Source organism: Rhinoderma darwinii, chromosome 4 (assembly GCF_050947455.1).
Source record: "Rhinoderma darwinii isolate aRhiDar2 chromosome 4, aRhiDar2.hap1, whole genome shotgun sequence".
Taxonomy (NCBI): domain Eukaryota; kingdom Metazoa; phylum Chordata; class Amphibia; order Anura; family Rhinodermatidae; genus Rhinoderma; species Rhinoderma darwinii.
Window position 1 is genome coordinate 147642900 of NC_134690.1, and position 21482 is coordinate 147664381.

Genomic DNA, 21482 nt, shown 5'->3' on the forward strand with positions numbered 1-21482 from the left:
CTGCAGCGGTCACATGGGATGAAACGTCATCCTGGGAGGCCGGACTGGAGGAAGAAGCAGGTAAGTTAACTTTTAATGCTATTAACTTCCTGCGGTAGTCACAGTCCCGGGTGCTGAAAGAGTTACTGCCGATCAGCTAACTCTTTCAGCACCCTGGACAGTGACTATCCCCTGACGTCGCCTAGTAACGCTCCCGTAATTACGGGTGCACACACATAGCCACCCGTAATTACGGGAGCCCCATAGATTTCTATGGGCCTGCCCGTGCCGTTATTACGGCCTGAAATAGGACATGTTCCATATTTTTTATCGGCACGGGCACCTTCCCGTAAGCATACGGGAAAGTACCCGTGGCCAATAGAAGTCTATGGGCCCGTAATTATGGGCCGTAATTACGGCTCGTAATTACGGGCGTTTTTACGTTCTTGTGCAGGAGGCCTTAAGTCCGTGATGCTTCAGACAGTTGATCGCATATCTTGCAAATCTGCAAGAGATTTGCAGATAGAAACAGAAACAGAAACAAAAAAAAAAAAAATCGACCTCAGTTTTCTCCTGGAGTCAGGGTCTGATTGGATTCCAGAAACATTAGTCTGAAGACCCCTTCCCGAATATTCGCTCCCAGATTCCTAGGCCCCTTTGAAACTTTGCAACAAATAATCCATGTGTCCTATAAGCTTCGGCTACCTTCTACCGTCAAAATTCCCAACTCATTAAATGTGTGCCTCCTAAAGCCTGTGGCCCTGAACCGATTCAGCAAATCCCCTGGTTCTACAGTTGCTCCCTGCGGTTCTTCTGACATCTTTGAGGTAAAAGAGATTCTGGATTACAAGAGGGTAGGAGGGAGGACCATCTACCAGGTGGACTGGAGGGGGTTTGGTCCTGAGGAGAGGTCATGGGAGCCTGAAGAGAATGTGGATGCTCCAGTCCTCATCAGAAGAGTCCACTCACGCTTTTGACCTAAGAAGAGGGGGCTTAAAGGGGGGGGTACTGTAAAGGCGGGGTCGCGGACCGCCAGCATCAATTACCTTGCTGCGACCAAAGACCAGTGAGCTCTAGCCGGCGTCTCCCTCCTCAGAGACGCCGGCACACACTGCTCGCTCCTTCTGCTGTGACTCCTAGGGTACGCGCATGCACTCGCCCTTGGTCTTCGTAAGGGCCAGGGCGCGCACCTGCAACTTAGTCCCTGTCCAAGCCCTACACACTTGAGACATTAAAAAGGACTCTGCCCACTTCCACCATGACTTTTGTTTAGCCAGCTGCTACTCCGCTACGGCGGAAGCGATCTAGTGCGTCCACATGCCCACAGCTGTGACACATACACAAACTGATTTACCGGAATCTGTACTTATATGAGGCATATTAGGTGGAAGGGGCAGTAGCTGAACATTTCCTGGTAGAACTCTTCCTATTTACACATACTTACAAGATAATAACATTGAGTTCATATGTAAGCTTGTCTGTTTGATAAAATTAAATAAGTGTAATGATTCTTAATATACCTTTCTGATTGAGAGAAAGAAAGCACTTCAAAGAGACATTTGTTTTGCTGAAGCAGGAAATATATATTCAGGTGTGGCCTTGTACCCATAAACCACTAAGAGTAAAGTCTGCCCACCTCATATTACTTGGTTTAGATCTTAAAATGCATGTTGCAAAATATTTTGACAGATTTATTAGATGAGTAAGTAAATAGTTACTACAGTACAGTTATAGTACAAAGATAGGAAAAAGAGTCATGCAACCAGAACTATTTATGCCAAAAAATATAAATGTGTGTATTGGTCTCCTTTTGGTGATCCATCACTTATTTTATCATGTGAAACATATTTTAATGTATTTCAATAAAAAAATTTTGGCATAAATAGTTATGGTTGCATGACTCTTTTTCCTATCTTGGTTGTATATTTGCATGGAGTTGCAGCCAAGTTCAACTATTGGTTTGGACTATATATATATATATATATATATATATATATAAAAAGTACAGTTATAGTTCAGGAAATAACTGCATTTAAAATAGTATTTGAGAAGAAGAATTTGTACTTACCAATGTATACTGATCAATTTCTCTATCCCTTTTCTGCAATTGGTCAATGGTGTTTTCCCACTGTTGGATCAGCTGTTGTCTCTCCGAGTGGGCTTTGCGAAAATCTTCAGCTGTTTTGTCCAGTTCAATCTATAAGGCAAATCTATCTATCAGGTACTCATATTTAGACTGACTTGTTAGACCTATACAGAATGGAATCTCATTTAAAAATGTGTTTCTAAGGCCTCATGCACACAACCGTAATTTTTATCTGCAATTACAGATCCGTAATTGCGTAAAAAATACCGACCCATTCATTTCTATCAACCACTGACACCTTCCCACAGATTTACTGGTGTGTGTCCGAGCCGTAGAAATGACATGCAAAAAATAGGACATTTGGTCCTATTTTTTGGATTAACGGACTGCGGTTGACAGTCCGCAGCCCACCCACGGCCTGTTCGTGCAGTATTTACGGTCAGCAAATACTGCACGATCGTGTGCATGAGGCCTAATACCATAGGAAGTGGATATGTTAGTAAATGGGGTATGTAGTCCAATATTTGTTTTATGACTACAAGTCCTATGGCTGTAGAGATGCTCAGCAAATCTAAGTAGCGATGTCCACTTGTAGCATTGTGATAGGTCTGACATAGTGGAGAAGAGGAACTGTGGAAGCCCCATGATTGTAGCACGCTCTCCTGTGGTTGCTGGCACTGAAAGCAGCGTTAGCAAGACCCCCCTCCCTCTTTTATCGAAATTAATATGCATGTCTAGAGCTGATAATTTATCCTATGTATAGATTATTGAAGTATACTTTCTGTGGATTTTACTTCTTTCCTTTAATATTGCAGCAAGGACTGCCAGTTTCCATGCTGATCACCACTTATGTAATAATAAGAGCGGAGTTATTGTGTACAATAGTTTTGTAGTAGGCACTGCTATACTAAACTCTGAATTATCTCTTCTTTATAATAGAAGTGCCATTCATCACCAACACTAAACAGTCCATGCTACATGATTACAATAAAAAAGGAACATTAACAACGCAGATATATTATGAAGCTTTGACACTTGGTGAGTGCTGCACTATATATTTATTATCATAGCTGAAGGTACACTAAAAATGTATTCTCATAATTGGAGGGACAGTGTAAAGTGCCGCTGCCATGATAGAGGCACATAAAGGGTTAACCTAGAGGGTTCTAGGAGCTACCATTGTATACCAAGAGCCACCATTAGAGTAGTACGCTCACATTTACTGTTTTTGTAAAGGGGCCTGTGTAGGTTCAATAATTGTCACAGCGATGTCACAACATAGTCTGCCATGGATAGGGGACATAGTACGAGGCTGGAGGCTTCAGAGACAGCCAGTGCCCAGCGAAAGTAATCACAAAAGGCAGGTAGACGGTCAGATATTGCGTGCCTGACCACTGTCGATGCAGCTGCTGTGTTCTGGCCTGGTAAGATAAAGTTCCAAGCAGCTGACAGTAGCATAATTTATTTATTTTCTGCAAATTTTTTTTTCTTAAGCGCACCCCTAGGCGCAGAGCCTTCAGACCTTAGTTGATGGCTGAATGCCCCTCCCCATAGAGCCTTTGGTAGATTGGTGACCCTATCTCCTATATAGCCCTTTTCTCCGGTAAATTGGGCCCGCTCTCCCTTATAGAACCCTTGGTACTTTAGGTTGCTAAGCCCCTGGTAGATTGAGGGCCCCCACTTTGGTCCTTTGTAGACTATGACCCCCAATTTATCACAGACAAAGATTGATGGAGAACGAGTAATGTGGGAGTGGGGGAAGGCGAAAGGTTGGACTCTATGGTGCTCAAAAATTATCCATAAACCAGAGTTTTGGATGAGCACTGTGAGCAGCTGTCTGTCAGTCAGCTCCTCTGAGCCAATAAACATTGCGAGAACCGCCCCGATGCCAGCTGACTAAGAATGACTGACCGACAGACAGCAACAATGGTCATATTATTTTACTTTTTATTTAAAGGGATCGTTTAATTCTATTTAAAGGGATGATAAAGTTTATCTTATCTACAATTGTTGTCCCGTTAAAATATAAAATTTTACGTCAGCAGTAACTTCAAACTTCAGAGCGACTGACTTATCTTGTTCTGAATGAGATTAATGAGTTTATTTTGATGCCTTATACAATATGTCTCAAGCTAATCTACATATGTGAAACTGGGAAATTCAAAATAAAATTCTTGTGCAGATAAATACCTGTGCACCACCCCCAGACGAAGGCTTCTGGGCCAAAACGCGCGTCGGGGTTGACGCCAGAGACGGTGACCTGTCACAATGGGTAGGAGCTCCTTTTTTCAGCATATGCACTTTTTTCAGCAAAAGGTTCTCTCATTATATTAAACCTTTTGTGCATTGAGTGTTCAAACTCGTGGCTGGCAACACAGCTATTACCCTGATTTTGCCTTATGTGTTTCTGTTTACTGGGTTAAACTGAGCCATGTATTTTGCTCGTGCATAGCATTACTATTGATTTTTTCATCTGGCTCCATTCAGGGGTATTTACACTGTTGTGCACTCATCAATTTATATTTATTTAAATCATATTTGTATCGATATATATATATATATATATATATATATATATATATATAGAAAAAATATATTTTTTTCTTGCTGCTGAACAACTTCTGCTGGTTAATGTATCAGAATGTGTACGTCATATAATTGTAATATACTGCTGATGTATTCCTGTGATTAAACGGTGTCGCCCAATACCCATATATTTGGATATACCATATACAATTAATCTGGTTGTCTTTCTGCACTGTGGAAATCATCTCTGTTTTAACTTATGTTGCATTTTAGATGTATTTAATAAAGATATTTTGTTTTATAATTATTTTGGTGTGTCAGACTCCGAACTTTAGGTTTTGCTAAATACCTGTGTAGTGATGGTCTCTGTCAGTTCATTGTCCAAAAGTTTGCGTTTGTGGTTAGACTCCATCGTGAACCTTTCAATCTGAAGTGACAGATCCTATGGGAAGAAATACAAGTTAAATTATGGATACATATATAAAATATGCATATTTTTAAATCATATACTTCTCTCACTTTAATTTTCCCTTCATCCTTCTGCGCGTACTTCTGAATCGCAACAGAATCTTCATCCTTTCGAGCAGATTCTTCGAGCCAGGCCTCTAGAGCTTGCTGATCCCAATTAAGTTGACATTTCAAGCTCTCCAGTTTTTGTGTAGCCCTGAATATGTTATTCTAAATAAAATAAAAAATGCAATAAATAGAAGAATGTGTGAGTTTTGACAACATAGAAACTCGATTCTTTACTTCTAAAGGGTAATCCAGGTCTATCTAATTAACCCTTTAATACTGCATGTATTTTTGACCAGAAACTTTTCAGCATTTTTTTCTACTTGTGCTGGTTTAATCACTATGATATTTTTAATGCTATTAAAGTGATTTGTGTTTTTTTCATGAAAAATACAAATCATTTTTTTTCACACACACACATTTTTTTTTTTTTTTTTCAATTATTGAAATTTCAGGATGCACAAAATACTGAAAACATTATTTCATAATTTTAGTTTATTATTAGTTGTTTTATTCCCACTTATTTTCTTATTTCAACTTGTCCTTCAAAAAGTCAGAAATGACTTATTAATCACTGCAACCAATAGAAACAGTGGCACTGCTGCTTCCTCTATTGTATACACAGCGCTGTACATATAGAAATCGAGAAGGCAGAAACAATTAACAAAAAAAACAACAGTTTTTGCCTTCTCTACTTGGTGCCTCTGTGCAGCTACTAGTCGGCAGAGTAAAGCCCCTTAACGGCCACTGTAAAAACATGATGCACATTCATTGAGGGGTTAATATACATATATCTTATATGTAATTGCTTTAATCCTGCATTAACAGAACCCTAAGTGTTGCTGGATTAGCAGACATTCTAGATTATTGGATGACCATGGAGGTTTATGTTATATATATATATATATAATGCTATACGTTTGTATCTGTTTACATACAGTAAATCTATCAGTTTTTGTCTTTTTATTTTCTATCAGTGAAAAACTTTTTTAGGGTAAAAAACGTACAGAAACATATACCGGCGTATGAGTATATGCTAAACATACACGCTATAAAAACACAGATATAAACAGAAAATGGTACACGTTTGTATACGTTTTCAATGGTCCACGTTTTTATAAAAAAACGTATATGCTCGGCGGATAAAACAAACAATGTGAATGGGGCCTAAAGCTTACTTCTTGACTATTTTTCTTTTCTCTCAAGGACACCAGATCATTTTCTAGACGATGTATTTCTTGCGTAAGACGTCCAATTTCCCTCTCAGTGAGAGCTTTAAAGTGTTCTTCACTTTCAATTTCTTTCTCCCTCGCCCTACAAAGAGACTGTAAGAAGAGTTACATTAAAGACCCCTGCCTGTGTTATTGGGTATATACTGTACAAAACATTCTGCAATAAAACACAACAGAAAGAACAGAAATGTTTTGTGTCAACGGTTTTTTTTTCATTGCGGCCCGGATTCCCGCGTCTCACAAAGCTGGTCTGCCTTTACAGCTCACATAAGGCTTCGCCATTTCTTCAAGAAAACATGCGTTCAGCAACCTGACAGAATCTAAGAGGAAAGACACGCTTTAAATGACCAAAATAAAAATATAAAGTAGGACGGCAAAAGCTGCTTATGAGATGATGTCCAGAAGTACTGTTGGATCTGGTCATTTCTAATAATGCAGATCTTGTTGGGAATGTCAATGTTCGTGAAAACCTCGGTAACAGTGATCATAATATAGTTACATTTTACCTATACTGTAAAAAACAAACGCAGGCTGGGAGGGCAAAAACATTTAATTTTAAGAAAGCCAATTTCCCCAGGATGAGGGCTGCAATTCAGGATATAGACTGGGAAGAACTAATGTCAAATAATGGAACAAATGATAAATGGGAGATTTTCAAATCTACTTTGAGTTATTATAGTGCAAAATGTATTCCTATAGGTAACAAGTATAAACGACTCAAATTAAACCCCACATGGCTTACACCTTCTGTGAAAGGGGCAATACATGACAAAAAAAGGGCATTTAAAAAATACAAATCTGAGGGTACAGCTGCAGCCTTTGTAAAATATAAAGAGCTTAATAAAATCTGTAAAAATGTAATAAAATTAGCAAAAATACAAAATGAAAGGCAGGTGGCCAAGGATAGTAAAACAAATCCTAAAAAATTCTTCAAGCATATAAATGCAAAAAAGCCAAGGTCTGAACATGTAGGACCCCTAGATAATGGTAATGGGGAGTTGATCACAGGGGATCAAGAGAAGGCAGAGTTACTAAATGGGTTCTTTAGCTCTGTATATACAACAGAAGAAAGAGCAGCTGATGTAGCCGGTGCCAGTGCTGTTAATATATCAGTTGATATACTGAATTGGATGAATGTAGAGATGGTCCAAGCTAAATTAAATAAAATAAATGTGCACAAGGCTCCGGGACCAGATGGGTTACACCCTAGAATTCTTAAAGAGCTTAGTTCAGTTATTTCTGTCCCCCTTTTCATAATATTCAGAGAATCTCTAGTGACTGGTATAGTGCCAAGGGACTGGCGCAGGGCAAATGTGGTGCCTATTTTCAAAAAGGGCTCTAGGTCTTCCCCGGGTAATTATAGACCAGTAAGCTTAACATCCATCGTGGGGAAAATGTTTGAGGGGCTATTGAGGGACTATATACAGGATTATGTGACAATAAATAGCATTATAAGTGACAGCCAGCACGGTTTTACTAAGGACAGAAGTTGTCAAACTAACCTAATCTGTTTTTATGAAGAGGTGAGCAGAAGTCTAGACAGAGGGGCCGCTGTGGATTTAGTGTTTTTGGACTTTGCAAAGGCATTTGACACTGTCCCCCATAGACGCCTAATGGGTAAATTAAGGACTATAGGTTTAGAAAATATAGTTTGTAATTGGATTGAGAATTGGCTCAAGGACCGTATCCAGAGGGTTGTGGTCAATGATTCCTTCTCTGAATGGTCCCCGGTTATAAGTGGTGTACCCCAGGGTTCAGTGCTGGGACCACTATTATTCAACTTATTTATTAATGATATAGAGGAAGGGATTAATAGCACTATTTCTATTTTTGCAGATGACACCAAGCTATGTAATATAGTTCAGACTATGGAAGATGTTCATGAATTACAGGCAGATTTAAACAAACTAAGTGTTTGGGCGTCCACTTGGCAAATGAAGTTTAATGTAGATAAATGTAAAGTTATGCATCTTGGTACCAACAACCTGCATGCATCATATGTCCTAGGGGGCGCTACACTGGCGGATTCACTTGTTGAGAAGGATCTGGGTGTACTTGTAAATCATAAACTCAATAACAGCATGCAGTGTCAATCAGCTGCTTCAAAGGCCAGCAGGATATTGTCGTGTATTAAAAGAGGCATGGACTCGCGGGACAGGGATGTAATAATGCCACTTTACAAAGCATTAGTGAGGCCTCATCTAGAATATGCAGTTCAGTTCTGGGCTCCAGTTCATAGAAAGGATGCCCTGGAGTTGGAAAAAATACAAAGAAGAGCAACGAAGCTAATAAGGGGCATGGAGAATTTAAGTTATGAGGAAAGATTGAAAGAATTAAACCTATTTAGCCTTGAGAAAAGACGACTAAGGGGGGACATGATTAACTTATATAAATATATTAATGGCACATACAAAAAATATGGTGAAATCCTGTTCCTTGTAAAACCCCCTCAAAAAACAAGGGGGCACTCCCTCCGTCTGGAGAAAAAAAGGTTCAAGCTGCAGAGGCGACAAGGCTTCTTTACAGTGAGAACTGTGAATTTATGGAATAGCCTACCGCAGGAGCTGGTCACAGCAGGGACAGTAGATGGCTTTAAAAAAGGGTTAGATAATTTCCTAGAACAAAAAAATATTAGCTCCTATGTGTAGAAATTTTTCCTTCCCTTTTCCCTTCCCTTGGTTGAACTTGATGGACATGTGTCTTTTTTCAGCCGTACTAACTATGTAACTATGTAACTATGTAACTATGTAACTTCAGGTCTGAAAAAATGTGCGTATGGTATTTCCCATATTGCACCTGAAATAAAGAAATATATTTAAAATAACGTCTTATTTTAAATAATATCAGTAATATGTTATTAACAGAATCGATCAGGTGAGGGAATCTCAGTTATAAAATAGCAGAGCAGAATTTCATATTTCTCAACACTGACCCGCAGGTGCCAACAGCGGAAAACAGCAGCCTATATTACCGAAATGTTCAGAACACATTAAAGCAGGCTCTATAAACAGTCCACTATAGGATACAGGCTCTATAAACAGTCCACTATAGGATACAGGCTCTATAAACAGTCCACTATAGGATACAGGCTCTATAAACAGTCCACTATAGGATACAGGCTCTATAAACAGTCCACTATGGGATACAGGCTCTATAAACAGTCCACTATGGGATACAGGCTCTATAAACAGTCCACTATGGGATACAGGCTCTATAAACAGTCCACAATAGGATACAGGCTCTATAAACAGTCCACAATAGGATACAGGCTCTATAAACAGTCCACTATGGGATACAGGCTCTATAAACAGTCCACTATGGGATACAGGCTCTATAAACAGTCCACTATGGGATACAGGCTCTATAAACAGTCCACTATGGGATACAGGCTCTATAAACAGTCCACTATAGGATACAGGCTCTATAAACAGTCCACTATGGGATACAGGCTCTATAAACAGTCCACTTTAGGATACAGGCTCTATAAACAGTCCACTATAGGATACAGGCTCTATAAACAGTCCACTATAGGATACAGGCTCTATAAACAGTCCACTATAGGATACAGGCACTATAAACAGTCCACTATAGGATACAGGCTACTATAAACAGCGCTTGTAGTCTGCGGACGGTGCCTTCAGTTTGTAGTCTGAGGGTTATTATTTGATTGCTCCCATTTGTAAAGGAATTGCTTTATAATATTAAAGTGGCTCCAGGCTGGAGCTTCATTTTAATACGGCATTACAAAGATTTGTAAATGTGGCCCCTATTGACGCAAATAGTTTGCCTGTCATAAGGAGCAATCGCTGTGAATTTGGGAGAGAGAAGACAGAATGTGAAGATTCGTACACACACACTGCTGCAGTAATGATGGGTCTATTTACACAACAGGGTACAAACGGTTAAACGGATCATCCAAGATTTAAAATTGATGGCCTACCCACACAATGAAGACGTAGCCGTGCTTTTGATGGCCTAAGGATGGGTCATCTATTGATACATCCTGGATAACCCTTTTAATTAAATATATGGCAGATTTAGCGATATCTTCCCGTCTGTATATTTCGAGTCGCACTCTATTATTATCTTAGTTACATGACGTTTACATGCTGCCATATTTGAGAGTGAGAAAGGCATGTAATAGTGGCAGGGATTCTCTCCTGGCTCATGAAGTTTTATTAGGAAAACATGTAGAGAAAGTTATTAATTATACAAGAAATACTTGTACTATGCGCAATGCTACTTCGAGAGCTACGAGTCCTGGAGGCTAGTTCATTCACGAGCTGGAGAACTTCATTCTTAGGGTATGTTCACACGCCAGCGTCCGTAACGGCTGAAATTACGGGGCTGTTTTCAGGAGAAAACAGCACCGTAATTTCAGCCGTCATGGCATGTTGAGGCGCTTTTTGCTGCGTCCATTACGGACGTTAAATGGAGCTGTTTTTCTATGGAGTCCATGAAAACGGCTCCATTTACGTCTGAAGAAGTGACAGGCACTTCTTTGACGCGGGCGTCTTTTTTACGCCCCGCCTTTTGACAGCGGGGCATAAAAAAAATGACCGTGTGCACAGAACATCGTAAGACCCATTCAAACGAATGGGCAGATGTTTGCCGACGCTATTGAGCCGCTATTTCGGACGTAATTCGGGGCAAAAAACGCCTGAATTACATCCGTTAATAGTGTGTGTGAACATACCCTTAGTGATGTCCAAGGACATCTATAATATCCATATTTCTTACACTTTCTCCTCTACTCTATGATAGATATACTAGAATACAAATACATTTGCTTACATGTGTAAAATGTAGTACACAGAGGATTAAAAAAAGAAAGAAAGAATAAATGAAGCAGAATTATAATAGGATAATACTATGTAATGACTTCTCAAAATGATCAGGCTAGTTAGTAAAACAGTGCAGCTTCTTCACAGTATTTCCCTGCACAGCATCACTAGAGCAGTGCTGCAGTTCCCAGCATAGCGGGTGACTGGGAGCACCACTAGGCAGGGGAAATGCCAATGGGACCTTGGCCCCTTTGTTCTCAGGATCCGCAAGGAGGGTCCCAGAGGTCTGACCCCAACCCATCATAACATTATAAGAGGGAAATACCCCTTTAATACACCTTTTGTCTACTGGATATGACTTGCTCCGTTACCTGTGTATAGTTCAGCTCTTGTCTGACATTTCTAAGGTGGTCGGCCATTGCTTGAATTCGATCTTCCATTTCTTTTATCAGGTTTGACAAACTCATCTTCTCCTTCTGTTTTCTTTGTAACTAAAAGAAATATAATATTGTTGTGACTGCTGGGAGAAAAAAGGGACATTGCTGTGACTATTGTAGGGTGCAGGGAAAAATCTCACACATTTCGTTGCAGTGCATTTGTTGGGCATTTTTGTTCCCTGATTCAGATTGGACCAAACAGCTAAGGCGCTGCTCACACTGCCATTGAGCCCTACGTTTAGATGTATGCCGGCAGAGGCTCCTAGCGCACACGTCAAGTGTATACATAGGGCTTCAATCACCCATCAGCCCAGTGGCGTAACTACCGCTGTAGCAGCCATAACGGCTACTACAGGGCCCGCGGAATGAGGGGGCTTGTGACGCCTGCTGGCATGGCCTCCCCATGCCCAGTGTCTTCACTAGCAGCCATTACAGGTGGTACAGCGGTAGCGACGCCACATTCAATATTAATTGAACACTTTGGCAAAGCAGGGCGATATATCTCCCTGCTCTGCCATTTACTAGGCTACAGGCCGTGTTCGGCCCGCAGCCTACCAGGCGCAGTGTCAGCATCACTGCGCAGGCCGGCGTGATGACGTTACTGGATCACGCCGGCCTACGCAAGGATCCTGTCGGTGTTCATTCTTTGGAACAGCTCCGTTTGTTGCGGGAACGAGGGCCTAGGTGAGTATAATGTGTTTTTTGTTTTATTTCTTTGGGGGGCGCCATGGCACTATCTACGAGGGGGAGGTAGGGGGCGCTATCTACAAGGGGGTGCTGTATAGTACTGTCTACAAGGGAGAGGGGGCACTACAGGGGGGCTGTATGTCAATCTACAGGGGGCACTATCTACAAGAACAGCTTAATTGACTATAGAACTGCGTAATTTACTACACTTTTCTAGGCAGAGAAATCTTGCATGTTTTTTTAACATGTGGGCCTAAAGCCTCATGCAAACGACAAAAGAATTCATCCGTAATTACGGATTCATTTATTTCTGTGGACGACGGACACCTTCCTGGATTTATGGGAAGGTGTCCGTGCCATAGAAACCTTCCGTAAAAAATAGCACATGTCCTACTTTTTTATTTTACGGACCGTGCTCCCATACTTTATAATGCGGACGGCTGCGCCCGGGGCCTAAGGGTAACATATGCCACTGTATGCTTATACAGTAGAATATGTCAGAGATATATGTCAGGCAATACTTCCAATATACACGTCTGACAGAAGGCTCAGACATGATGTGAACAGAGCCTAAAATAATTCCTTTATGCCCCTCTTCTAACTGATCTGAAAGAAAAGAAAAAACAGCATCTCTTAAGGGTGCATCATTGCTGGCTCCTAGACCTGGGTTGGATTGGTCCAGGTCTGTCCTGGAAGAAAACGACAAAGGAAATGACATATTTTTCTGCCAGTTACCAGGCGCCAGTGCATTGTGGGAGAGCAAATGGAAAGCTGTTGAATGGCATCTGGATTTAGAGGGGGAGCGCTCCCCTCATGAGGCCCATTTATTTCACTGGGCAGAGAGTAATACGTTATTTCTCCTGCAGCATTGTTGGGGGATTCCCCTACAGATAGCGCAGGGGACGTTTTATGTGAGAAGGGATTCCCTTTCATTCACATAGATGTGCTGAGTACAGGCAAACCACATATAGATTCCAAGAAGGAACCAGCAGAAAAATAAATAAACATAAATGGCACTGCCCTGTCCGTAAAAGTCCGAACTATTACAATCTAACATTATTTAACCCACAGGGTGAACAACGTAAAGAAAATAAATGATAGAAATGTATAGCTGGTTTATAGTCACCTTGGCTCCCAAAAAGTGATAAAAAATTTACCCAAAAATAATACCTATAAAAACTACAGCTTACCCAGCAAAAGAAGAGCCCTAAAAACCACTCCAGTGACTAAAAAAATAAAAAAGTTATGGCCCTAAGAATACGGCGATGCAAAATAAATCGTTTCTGTTTTGTAAAAGTAGTAAGTCACAAAAAAACCATGCACATTTGGTATCGCCGTAATCCGCAGAATAAGGGTATGTTCACACGGCCTATTTACGGACGTAATTCGGGCGTTTTTGCCCCGAATTACGTCCGAAAATAGCGCCTCAATAGCGCTGACAAACATCTGCCCATTGAAAGCAATGGGCAGACGTTTGTCTGTTCACACGAGGCGTATATTTACGTGCCGCTGTCAAATGACGGCGCGTAAAGGGACGCCCGCGTCAAAGAAGTGACCTGTCACTTCTTTGGCCGTAATTGGAGCCGTTATTCATTGACTCCAATGAATAGCAGCGCTAATTACGCCCGTAATTGACGCGGCGTTCAAGCGCCTGCACATGCCGGTACGGCTGAAATTACGGGGATGTTTTCAGGCTGAAACATCCCCGTAATTTCAGCCGTAACGGACGCCCTCGTGTGAACATACCCTAAAGAGAACATGTCGTTTTTACTGCTCGATGACGGCTGTAAAAACAAAACCCCAAAAACAAAAAGGAGGATTCACAGGTTTATTTCTATTCCACCCCACAAAGAGTTTTTTCCAGTTACATTATATAGTGCAATAAACAGTGGCATTTAAAATGACATCTGGTCCAGCAAACAACAAGCCCTGATACGGTTATGTTGACAGAAAAATAAAAATATGCCTTTTAGAAAGCGGGGAGGAAAAACGATTTTTTTTTTAAAAAAAATGTAAAAAAAAGTCTGTGACAACAAGGGGTTAATAATAATTCATGTACTAAAACAAAATGACCACTGGTCAGGACACCCATCATTGTCACTACTGTATCATAGTTTGTGTTGTTGCGCTGAAAACTATCGGACCGCCTTGGAAAAATGGTGACTATGCAGCCAGCTTGGGCAAACCTGGCAGAGATTGTGGGCACTGGTCGGTGGTTGTTTGTGTGGGGGGGGGGGGGGGAGGGGGGGTCTGCTTAGTAAGGCGAAATTCACAAGAATGTGTGCATTTTGCGCGTGCAAAAAACGCAGCGTTTTTTTGCGCGTTGCAGTTCCGTGTGGTTTGGTGCGTGGCTGCATGTTTTTTGCGCGTATGGCATCGTTATGACACGCGGTTTTGATGTTTAGAAACAGAAATGAAGGAGGTTTTATTTTTCCCTTCATTTCTTCAACAACTATAGCGCGAATCACGCGCGGCACACGGAAGTCCGTCCGTGTGCTGTGCACAATTTTCACACACCCATTGACTTCAATGGGTGCGTGATGCGTGAAAAACGCTAAAGTATAGGACATGCTGTGAGTTTCACGCAGCGGACACACGCTGCCTGAAAAACACGGAATGTCTGAACGGTCCCCATAGACTAGCATATGTCCGTGTGACGCGCGTGATTTTCACGCGTGTATCATGGACGTAAAATACGCTCGTGTAAATAAGGCCTAATTGTGAGCTTTCCCTGCAGAGAATCACTACCAGGTGCCCATCAGTGGGCGTCAGTTATTTTCAGCGGAAGCCAATAGATCTCCAGCTTGGCTTTACTACTAGGGGCTCCAGTCAGCAGCCCCCCTCCCCCTTTCATTCTATAATGTGACATCTGACAAGGTTCCCGAATACAGAATACAGGTGAACTACAACTCCCAGCATGACCTGCGTGTGAGTTATTCACAGATAGAGGAGATTATTTGTGTATATATATATATATATATATATATATATATATAATCTCCACTTGTATCTGCGAATACACACACACACATACACTGCAGGACAATACGACGCGGGCACACATGTCCGTCCTTACCTCATCCTCCAGAGCTTTATTCTCGGAATTGGCCACGGGAATGGCAAAGCCCTCGGCCCAGTGCAGCTCCGCCAGAACGTCCCGGCTCATTTTCCCGAGCAGCTGATAGCAGGGCGCGGTGAGAAGGCAGCGGGTGTGATCGGGAGACAGCTCAGGCCTCTCCTCCGGGCTGCCGTGTGTTGTGCTTAGCGCCCCTAGCAACCGGCCCGGTCTCCAGGAAACAGGAGGTCGTTATTGGCCGCCGGCCTCTCTCACACCCATCGCGGCTCCCAGCGTTACCGGTTACTACTGACCGCTGCGTGGTGGAGATCACCGGTCTCCACAGAGAGAGGGCAAAGCCCGCAAATCATTCATTATTACATTATTCTTATTAACCCTTTCAGGACAAAGGGACTTAACCCTTTCAGGACTTGTTTGTACTTAAAAAGGTATTCCAGCAATAAACAATTAACCCCTCAAGGACAATCTTTGTTTTTTTATTTTCGATTTTTTTTTCCTCCCTGCCTTCCAAAAGCCATAACCTTTTTATTTTTTCATCGACAGCCGTATGAGGGCTTGTTTTTTGCAGGACAAGTTGTAGTTTTTTATGGCACCATTTATTGTACCGCATACTGGACGGTGAGAAAAGAAGCAATTTCGGCTTTTTTTTTAGGGAGTTCACTGAGCGGGATAAATAACACTATCGTGTAGTATGTTCACACGGCTATTTTCAGCCGTTTTTCGGGCCGTAAACGTCCCGAAAAACGGCTGAATAATCGGAAGCAGAACGCTTACAAACATCTGCCCGTTGATTTCAATGGGAAATACGGCTTTCTGTTCTAACCGGGCGTTTTTTTACGCCTCATTTTCAAAAAACGGTGCGTAAAAAGACGGCATGTAAAAAGAAGTGCATGTCACTTCTTGAGCCGTTTTTCATTGACTCAATAGAAAAGCAGTTCCACAAACGGCCGTAAAAAACGCTAGTTTGATTAAAAAACGGCTGAAAATCAGGAGCTGTTTTGCCTAGAAAACCGCTCCATATTTTCAGCCGTATTTTGTTAACCGTGTAAACATAGCCTTATGGATGCAGCGATACCAATTATGTTAAGGGAAAAAAAAAATGTTTTAAACTTTTAATACTTTTTTTTGGATCATTGAAAAAACCTTTTTTAACTGTTTTTTTTTACCTTTTTTTTTATTAGTTCCCCTAGGGGATTTGAACCAGTCATGATTGGATCGATTGCATCATTGGAACCAGCCATCATTATATCACTATATACTGACAGTCTGCTGTACAAAGATCGTAGACCTGGGGACCTTCATTAGGACATCAGCACACTGCGATCGCATCTTGGAGGGGCCAATGGCACGTCAGAGGGTGCCGCCACCCTGATTCTAACGCTTTAAATGCAGCAGTCGCGATTGACCACGACATTTCGGGTGGAATTAAAGATCACTTTTATTCCGCCCATTTAATCAAAGAGATCTTTAATTCCGCCCGTTGCAGTGAGGTGTCGGCTGTAGTACACAGCTGTCACCTACATAGTAAGTCCCCATGCACACGAACGTAAAAACGCCTGGAATTACGGGCCGTAATTACGGCACATTTTTACGGGCCCATGGACTTCTATTGGCTACGGGTAGCTCCCCGTATGCTTACGGGAAGGTGCCCGTGCCGTTGAAAAACATAGAACATGTCCTATTTCAGGCTGTAATTACGGCACGGGCAGCCCATAGAAGTCTATGGGGCTCCCGTAATTACGGGTGACTACGTGTGTGCACCCGTAATTACGGGAGCGTTGCTATGCGACGTCAGTAAATAGTCACTGTCCAGGGTGCTGAAAGAGTTAAACGATCGGCAGTAACTCTTTCAGTACCCTGAACAGTGACTACCGATCACAATATACATCAACCTGTAAAAAAAAAAGACGTTCATACTTACCCAGAACTCCCTGCTTCTTCCTCCAGTCCGGCCTCCTGGGATGACGTTTCAGCCCATGTGACCGCTGCAGCCAATCACAGGCTGCAGCGGTCACATGGACTGGCGCGTCATCCAGGGAGGTCGGGCTGGATGTCGAAAGAGGGACGCGTCACCAAGACAACGGCGGGGTAAGTATGAATTTCTTTTACTTTTTCTGCGGAAAGGGCTGTCCCTTCTCTCCATCCTGAACTGATAGAGAGAAGGGGCTGCCGATTAGTGCAGTGCAATTTTGCAGCGAAAACGTGGCCGTAAATATGGGTGGAATACTGGTGACACCGGACCCGTATTTACGGGCACGGGTCCGTAAATACTGGTGCAATACGGGTCGAATACGTGTGACCAAGGACCCGTATTTACGCCAGTATTTACGGGAGGAAAAAAATACGTTCGTGTGCATGAGGCCTAAGGAGCGAGTTTAGCCCGTGAGCCCGTTCCATACTTCCTCTTAACGGCTGTCATGTACATGTACGTGGCATGTCGTTAAGGGGTTAAGACGGGTCACTTTTTCATCAGTTCTCCTTAGAACTCATCTGCCAAGGGGAGAAGAAGGGGGAAGAGTCTGCTCACATATGTGACTGACTCCTCTGCAATGCTCCCTGTTGGTCCAGTACTCCCAAATGGTGGGGTTCCCACCTCTCAGATATTCAGTCATTGGAATCCTCGCTTAAAGAGAACCTTTCACCTCCCCATACATGTGCAGCTGAGTGCAGCATGTAATGGGCAGGGCTGCACAAACCCTGGGACACTTTACATTTTCTTCTACCTCCCTCCGTTATTTAGATATCGGTGCCGTTATATTTGGCGGCCGATATTTAAATAAACCCCTGAACAGTCAATGGGGCGTGTACTGGCAAGGGGGCGTGTTACTATGGCTGTGACACTGTCCAATCAGATATGGACACTGTTACAGCAAGAGCGAGGTGAGAATGTGCGTGCACACGCTCTCACTCTTCAGCTTTCAAGATCAGTCTTCTGCCGAACAGGCAATGGTGCGTGTCACTGCTGCAGACAGTGTAAGCTGTGGAAAGGAAAGTGCGCTCTCATCTCTTCAGCTCTTGTGAGAGATCAGTCTTGTATTGTCTGCCGAACTGGCAAGGGGGGGGGGATCCCCAGCTCTTATACTGTCCGTAGCAGTTCGGCAGACAAAGTACAAGACTGATCTCTCGAAGAGAACTGAAGAGATGAGAGCGCTCTCCTCTCCACAGCTCTTACACTGTCCATAGCAGTGACACACCCCCTTGCCAGTTCGGGTGAAAAGACTGCAATCGCACACTCTCCTCGCTCTTGCTGTGGCACTGTCCATATCTGATTGGACAGTGTCACAGCCATAGTAACACGCCCCCTTGCCAGTACACGCCCCATTGACCGTTCAGGGGGTTATTTAAATATCGGGCGCCAAATATAACGGCACCGATATCTAAATAACGGAGGGAGGTAGAAAAAAAATGTAAAGTGCCCCAGGGTTTGTGCAGCCCTTCCCATTACATGCTGCACTCCGCTGCACATGTATGGGGAGGTGAAAGGTTCTCTTTAAAGGGAGCCTGTCAGTGACTATGCTACCCTCTCTGATTTCAGCGGTCTGTCACTTATGTCTGATAGTTTAGTGTTTTTTGTTAACTTACGTTTAGAACGTTGCAGTGCTCGCATTATGCTGGGAGGAAGTAGTCTGGCGTTTTCATGAGATGCTCCCCCACCCAGCCGCCGATAATTTACAAATGTCTTGCTATGCACAGCGGCAGCAGCTCATTAATACGCCAGACTCCTTCCTCCCAGCACAAGGCGAGCGCTGCAACATTCTAAATGTAAGTTCACAAAAATCACTAAGCTATCAGACCGCAGAAATCAGAGAGGGTAGCATAAAGTCACCGACAGGTTCCCTTTAGGCATTATTCACACGGATGTGTTCGGTCCATGAGATACGGACCGTATGTCGGCCGTGATTCCTGGACCAAACAGTTCAGGGAGCCAGGCTTCTAGCATCATAGTAATCTATGATGCTAGGATTTCTTGCTCCCCGTGGGAATACAGTGCCGCACTGAAAACATGACAGTATTCCTGCTGGGAGGCAGGGACTCCTAGCACCATGGATAATTATGATGCTAGGAGCCCGCCTCCCTGAACTGTGTTCGGTCCGGTGATCTCGGCCTACATACAGTCTGTATCTCAAGTCTGTGTGAAAAAAGCCTTAAGAATCATAAAAATGTATTCACCATTTTGGAATTATCATTCTATGAAAATCCATTTTTTAGGGACTAATTGTATATTTTCAGGGGGCATTTTAGGGTATATATACAATAGCATTTTAGGCTAGGTTTTGGAAACCAAAACGCATTGCCGGATACATCATGAAACAGATACCAACTGCGCCCAACACACCCCATTGACTTACAATGGTGTTGGTCGGGTTCCATCTTGGCGTCTGTCCTTTTGATGGATCTGCATGCTGACTCTAGCGGCAGTGTGAACAGAACCTTACTAATTTTGCAGACGTTTTAAAAAAAAAACTATTACAATGTACACCATTCAGCCGTATCATTAATGCGGATTAGTTCACATCTGCGTTGGAAGCTCCGCTAGGGGCCTACGATTCAGATCCGGCCGAGCTTACCGGTGACAATACAACAGCATGCAACCTATTAAAGTCAATGGGTTCTGTCGGCCGCCGTCTCCGTCGTGCAACAGAACCGTTGCTTCCGTTATTCCCTTGTTCTGCTCCTTTAACAGAGCAGAACAACAGAATAGCCAGACGCATCTGTGAACATAGCCTACCAGTGATAGATGCAGTGAATAATATTAATTATCTTGTTACAGTAGCACCTGTCAAGGGATGGTTAATATTAGGCCGCAAGTGAACAGTCAGTTCTTAAAGTTGATGTGTTGCAAGCAGGAATATTTGAAGGTGTAAGTATCTTAGCGACTTAGTTGTGATTGGTAGATGACTGGATCAGAGTATCTCCAAAATGGCAGGTTGTGTGGTGTGTTCCCAGTATGCAGCGGTTAGTACCTACCACAGGGGCGTAGCTAGGTGGGGGCAGGTGGGCATGTGCCCCGGGTGCAACTAAGAGGGAAGGCGGGGGGTGCCAGTGCCGCACCGTCCATGACGGTGGCCTGCTGCCTCTCTGAGGGGGCGGCGGCACCTCTGAAACCAGCTGCCGCACCCCCTCTGCATATTAATTGTACCTGCGTCATTCAACAATGCAAGCGGCGCGATTACTTCTTTGTGCCGCTTGCGTGGTTAAAAGGCGCAGATTGACAGGGCAAGTCATTCTGCCCTGCCAATCAACGCCTTTCATAGATGCAAGCGGTGCGATGACATCATCGCGCCTCTTGTGTCTATGAAAGGCACCGATTGGCAGGGCAGAATGACTTGCCCTGTCAATCAGCGCCTTTCAACGACGCAAGCGTCGGGATAATGTCATCGCGACGCTTCCGTCGTTCAACCCCAGCAGACCTGCTCAGAAGAGAGCAGGTCTGCATTGCCACCGGACGGCGCGGGAACGGGATTAAGGTGATTATGTTACATTTTATATCCTATTAAAAATGTGAGTGGCATTATCTACAGGGGGGGCTCTATCTACAGGGGGAGGCTATATACAGGGGTGGGCTATATGTGGAGCACTATAGGGGGCGCTATATGTAAGACACTATATACAGGGGTGGGCTACATGTTGGACACTATACAGGGGTCGGCTCTATCTACAGGGGGGCTATATACAGGGGTGGGCTATATGTGGAGCACTATAGGGGGAGCTATATGTGAGGCACTATCTAGAGGGGTGGTGTAATGAAACGGGGTAGAGAGACGGACAGGTGAGCCCTAATCTGCCCGCAACTCAGTCCCTGCCTACTTGCACTGCCCGTCCTAAGTGACGGTGTACAACTGGGCGACGGTCCCTACGCTCAATAAGTGCAAGACAGAAAACACAAGACAGATAACACAAGACAAGGGCACACAGAAGCAAGGGGGAAGCTGGGCAGTTCCGACGGAAACACCGTGAGCAACAGGAGTAGTGAACAAGCCGAGTCAAACCAGGAGAGTACGTAGTATCAAAATCAAAGCAGAAGAATAGTAAGTCAAGCCAGGGTCAAAGTAACAGCGGTCAATCAGGTAAATAGCAGGAAACGCAGAGCCAGGAAACCAGATAATCACAGACAAGGAACATGCTGCAAGTGAGGGTATAAATAGACCAAGGGTGGGAGCT

At 43.2% G+C, this 21482-nt stretch overlaps 1 protein-coding gene across 1 annotated transcript in view; it reads right to left on the bottom strand.

Annotated features, from left to right (window-relative positions):
• Positions 1-15669, bottom strand: part of CCDC39 (coiled-coil domain 39 molecular ruler complex subunit) — an 80846-nt gene extending 65177 nt beyond the window's left edge. The window contains exons 1-6 of the mRNA XM_075861667.1: positions 15321-15669; positions 11492-11611; positions 6283-6429; positions 5111-5269; positions 4941-5033; positions 2048-2176 (exon numbers count right to left, since the gene is read on the bottom strand). Coding sequence (XP_075717782.1) covers positions 2048-2176; positions 4941-5033; positions 5111-5269; positions 6283-6429; positions 11492-11611; positions 15321-15410 — 738 coding nt within the window. The 5' untranslated portion in view covers positions 15411-15669. The remainder of the gene's footprint in view (positions 1-2047; positions 2177-4940; positions 5034-5110; positions 5270-6282; positions 6430-11491; positions 11612-15320) is intronic.
• Between the last annotated feature and the right edge of the window lie 5813 nt (positions 15670-21482).